General features: G+C 52.0%; 1 protein-coding gene across 2 annotated transcripts; it reads left to right on the top strand.

The window, feature by feature from the left end:
- Positions 1–802: 802 nt before the first annotated feature.
- Positions 803–2,806, top strand: LOC109779674 (uncharacterized). 2 transcript variants are annotated; one of them, XM_020338325.3, is made up of 2 exons: positions 803–972; positions 1,064–2,806. In XM_020338325.3, exon 2 carries the CDS (start codon positions 1,091–1,093, stop codon positions 2,513–2,515), a length of 1,425 nt encoding a protein of 474 aa, XP_020193914.1. In that variant the 5' UTR covers positions 803–972; positions 1,064–1,090; the 3' UTR covers positions 2,516–2,806. The 2 variants fall into 2 exon arrangements, with proteins under 2 accessions (XP_020193914.1, XP_020193915.1); XM_020338326.4 differs by having other exon boundaries at positions 818–972; positions 1,061–2,806.
- Positions 2,807–4,886: the final 2,080 nt, after the last annotated feature.

Here is a 4,886-nt window from a genome sequence, read left to right as displayed (position 1 = left end):
ACCATCTTCCAGATGTCGTCGATGCAGACAACAATTTGCATCCGCTTCTGGACTACCTCCCAATCTCCGCATTGGCGCTGGAGCACACACCATTACAACGGCAAAGCCCTATGATGTCTCCACAGGCACGCCATCCTTACTTGAACGGACTGGTTTTAAAATCCATGCCCAACAATAGGACTGATCGCCTCATCGGGAAGGGTCTGAATAATCTTTATTCAGCGCCGCCATCGTCATCACCGCCGCCGAAGTCAAGACGATCAACAACCTAAAAACCTAGACTACGAGAGCCTAAAAGCGATCCACACGTGTGAATCCGACGATCCCCCTCACCACCGGCGACCAAGGTCGTCGGCGGAAGAGCTCTCCTAACGGCGGCTGCTTGCGAGATCGCCTTCTTTCTTCGGGTGCAAGAAAGAAACTATACGTCCCTATTTTACTGCTCACCTGTATTCATTGTTGGATTTGTTTTTACGTACTCCATCTGTAAACAAATACTCCGTGATCCTAAAGGAAAATACTCCGTGAACATGGAGTAGTAGTTTTTTTTCCTATCACGTATGTGAAAAGTAATATCTGTGTAGACGAAAAGCGGTCTTTTCTCCGCATCATGTCATGTGAATGGGGCGAATGATGAAGGCATGTCACTGGGCGAAAAGGAGAGGGAGCGTAGTTTGGTGGACCTACTCAACGTCTAGTGAACGTCGACTACTACTCTCTCTTTTGTTGCGCTCCCCCCTTCCGCTCCCTCGCCCCAACGGTCGAATCGGGCCTGCCTCTTAAACCCTCGCCTCCTCTTCCCCTCCGCGCACGCGCCGCACCCGCACCCGCACCCGTTTCCCCCTCCCCACCCCCATTTCAAACCAGCAGAAGCGAAACAAATCCCCTCATAATCCTCCGATCCGCCCACCAAACCGCGCCCCTAATCACGCAGGAATCCATCCGCTCGCCTCCATCAATCAATCCGTCCAGGTACCCGCCGATCCCTCCCCAATCTCGGTCTGCTAATCGCTCGCTCGCGGCGTCGCCTCTGATCTCTCGGATTCTGCCGCCGCCGCAGCAGAAGACGGCGTCTCCGGCGGCGGGGGCGATGATGGAGGAGGACCCGCTGATCCCGCTGGTGCACGTGTGGAACAACGCCGCCTTCGACTCCTCCAACTCCGCCTCCTCCAACGCCTGGCACGCGCACGCCACGCCCGTGCGCAGGGGCGAGAAGGAGAACCGCCGCCCCGCTGAGACCGACGACGCCGACGCCGAGATCGCGCGCATCGAGGCCGAGATCCTGCGCCTCTCCTCGCGCCTCCACCACCTCCGCGTCTCCAGGGGCCACGACGCCAACGCCCAGCCCACCGGGACGCGGCCGCGGGGGAGGGCGCTCGGCCTCGCCCCCCTCGACGACGACCTCCCCGCCGCCGCCGCGGACCCCGACAACCTGCTCCTCCTCCCGGAGAAGCAGCAGCCCCCGTCTGCCGCGCAGAAGCCCAAGCCCGCCGCCAAGCAGCAGTTCCCGGCGTCGCGGGGCGGCAGGGGACTCAGCATCGGCCCGCTCGACATCGCCGCCGCGAACCCCACCAAGGCACCCGCGGCACGCCAGCAGCCGCAGCCGCAGCCGCAGCAGGGCGCCGCGGCCAGCCGCATCCTGAGGCCGATCAAGGAGCCGCCCGTGCAGCGCCGCAGGGGCGTCAGCCTCGGGCCCTTGGAGATCCAGCACGGCGTCAGCGGCACCAAGCCCGCCGCGGCGGCCGCGGCACGCGCCAAGCCGTTCCCCAGCAAGCTGAACGCCATCCGCGAAGAAGGGCTGGCTTCCAGGCAGCAGCCCGCGGTCCCCGCCAAGCTCTGGCCGTCGAGCAACGCCAGGCAGCCGCTGGACAGCAGCAAGCAGGGAACCGCGGCGAGCAGGGCCAAAGCGAGGAGCTCCAGCATGAGCCCCAGGGCGAGGAGGCAGTCCATTGCCAGGGCCACGAACAGCGCCAGGGGAGGCGTCGCTGCGTTCGGGGCCGCCAAGGTGGTGGCCGACGAGCTCACGCCCAAAGCTGCGATGAACCACACCGGCAACACGTCCACCTGCAGGAGGCCGGCAGGGAGCTCCAAGGTCAGGGTCGTCCCCAGCCGCTACAGCCTCATGCCCGGCGCCTCCCTCGGAGCTGCAACACAAGACAGGCGCCGCAAGGAGTCTCTCCCGGGGTCGACAGGGGGCGCAGGCCAGAAGGAGGAGACCAAGGCGATGCCCACTGAGCCTGTCGACGATGATCTCTCTCCTGAATCACTCGACAAGGTTGCTGAACTGCTCCCGAGGATCAGGACCATGCCGCCTTCCGACGAGACTCCCCGCGACTCCGGGTGCGCGAAGCGGGCAGCCGATCTGGTGGGGAAGCGATCCTTCTTCGCGGCGGCCGCAGCGGGCGAGGGCAGTGCCATTTCCTCCTACCAGGCGCGGGTCCTCGAAGCCGAGGCACCGGAGGAGGCAACAGCAGCTGCAGCAGCAGAGGCCTTGAGCGATGAGGCAGCAGCATGATTTTGATCCATTCATGATTGGTCGGAGCGCTTGCTTAACTTGAGCATTTGGGTGAGGCTTTTTGCAGCGTGTTACATAGTCAGTCCGTCTACTGTTATATTCCTATCTCATGCTTTGTTTGCCGATTTCATTCGTTAAGGCCCTGCTAGAGTGTGAAGAAGACCTTTATATGGGTGCTCTTGTTTAGTTTTACCTGTCAGTCAGTGTGCTCTGTTTTATGTAAGTAGTGTCATGGTGTGGTACTGAAACCCTTTTGGTTGGAAATGCAAGAGGATAATATTCTGCTCGAAAGCTTGCTGAAGTTGAAATGCTTTCCTTTGGTATGCAAATGGGTGATGAGTAGCATTTCTTATTTTAGCCATTGTTTCAGCAATTTTCACTTCTGCAGACATGTGTTCTGGTTTTCAGATCCTGCATAGGCATAGCTAATAAGATACAGATTTATGGTGAACTGGCTAAGCTTGAATCCAAATTTACTGTGAATTCAGTATTGCCAGCCCATTCAACTTGTTTTGTTGCATCTATAGGTACCTTTATATGTGTTCTCGTGCTCTTGTCTTTAATTTTTACTGTCTGTCTGTCAGTGTGTTCTGTTTCATGCAATTAGAGTCATGGTGCGGTACTGAAACCTCTTGTTTGGAAATTCAAGAGGATAATATTCTGCTCAAAAGCTTGCCCAAATGTTTTCCTTCCGTAGCTGATGAGTAGCATTTCTTCTTTCATTCAGCCATTGTTTGAGCAATTTTCATTTCTGCATACATGTGTACTGGGTTTCAGTACCATCTACTATGGTTCATGCATAGGCATATATAACTGATGAGATAAAATAATAACAGTAAAAATGGAGGTGTCTGGGTAGCAGAGTGTTCATTATAACAACAGCCAAGAGATGGGCTGACTAATCTTGAATCCATATTCACTGCAGATCCAGCATTGCCAGCCCATTGAACACTTGTCTCATGCATCTATAGATAGATAACTTTGGCTGTAGGGATAAATTTAACCCACAAAGCACAGACAGCTGGGAACAAATGGACAAGCCATTGTTGGAGATCCACGTGCTCATCTTGAAGCATCACGGGATGCTAAAATTGATTGGGAAAGATGAAGAAAGATTTTAGTGGCACCATCATCTGTCTATTTATAGTTAAAACAAAATGAGGCATGTTGGGAACAGCATACATGTAGCTAATTCATGAGTGGCATGCATGGCGGGCTGACAACATTCTGAAAACTAATGCGCACACGTCCTGATTCCTGAAACAGAATTGTTGTTCACTCATATTTCTTTGGCAGTAGGAAGAGTAACTTGATAGTCATAGATCTCCGTAGATTACTAAAGTGGCCTTGATTACTAATGGGATCATACTGATTTTTTGTCTTTCTGAAACTTAGTTTCGTACAATTGGCATCTGCCCGAAAACATTTGAAAACATCATGCTGGCCATTAGGTGCCCTGCCATCCAGTGAAGGCACTTAGAGAAATCCAACAAATAAAACTGAAAAGAGAGGGATCTCACCCAGCAGAAGCTTTGAGCTGAGGCACCAGTATGATTTTGAGCCGTTCATGATTGATCATAGTGTTTGCTAAATTTGAGCATTTATTTGAGTTAGGCTTTTTGCAGTGTGTTACTTAGTCTGCTGTTACATTCATAGTGCTGTCATTTCGTTTGTTAAGACATTTATATGGGTGCTCTTTGGGTTTACCTGTCAGTTAGTGTCTTCTGGTCCAAAGGTTTGCTGAAATTGAAGTATTTTTCTCCATTGGTATGCAAATAGCTGATGGGTAGCATTTCTTATTTAGCCATTGTTCCTACAAATTCATTTCAGCAGACATGTGCTCTGGTATAAACTGTAGTTTCAGTATGCTACATTACGCGGGTAGTAAGCATAGCTGAGAAGATAACAAGGAGTGTGTAAATGGAGGTTCCTGAGTCGGACAAGTCACCCAAAACAAGCAAAATGATGGACCAAGTAAGCATGGATCCAAATTCATCAATTCAGTCGGACAAGTGTTCTCATTAAATCCAACTAGGATATGTAAAAATTTGATATATTTCTGTGGCAGCAGGGGTGAGAGTTGTAGAGATTACTAATGAGGTCATACTGAATTTACTAATTGGCATCTGCCCAAAAACATTTGAAAACAGCATGCAGGCCATTCATTGGGCGCCCTATCATTTGAGACAAGTTTAGCATTATTAAACATGGCATATAAGTATAAATAACTTGGAAGAGAAGTAGTCTGTTCGTTCTCTCTGCGTCCTTCGACGAATCCTGTTGTTTGCAGGGGGGTATTCTGCTCTTTTGTTGTTTGGAATGCTTGCTGAAATATTCTCCTTTTCCTAGTCATTGTTTCAGCAGACATGTC

This window comes from Aegilops tauschii, chromosome 7, assembly GCF_002575655.3.
Source record: "Aegilops tauschii subsp. strangulata cultivar AL8/78 chromosome 7, Aet v6.0, whole genome shotgun sequence".
Classification (NCBI taxonomy): Eukaryota; Viridiplantae; Streptophyta; class Magnoliopsida; order Poales; family Poaceae; genus Aegilops; species Aegilops tauschii.
Note: the sequence above shows the minus strand (reverse complement) of the source record. Positions and strands in the feature narration are given on the sequence as shown.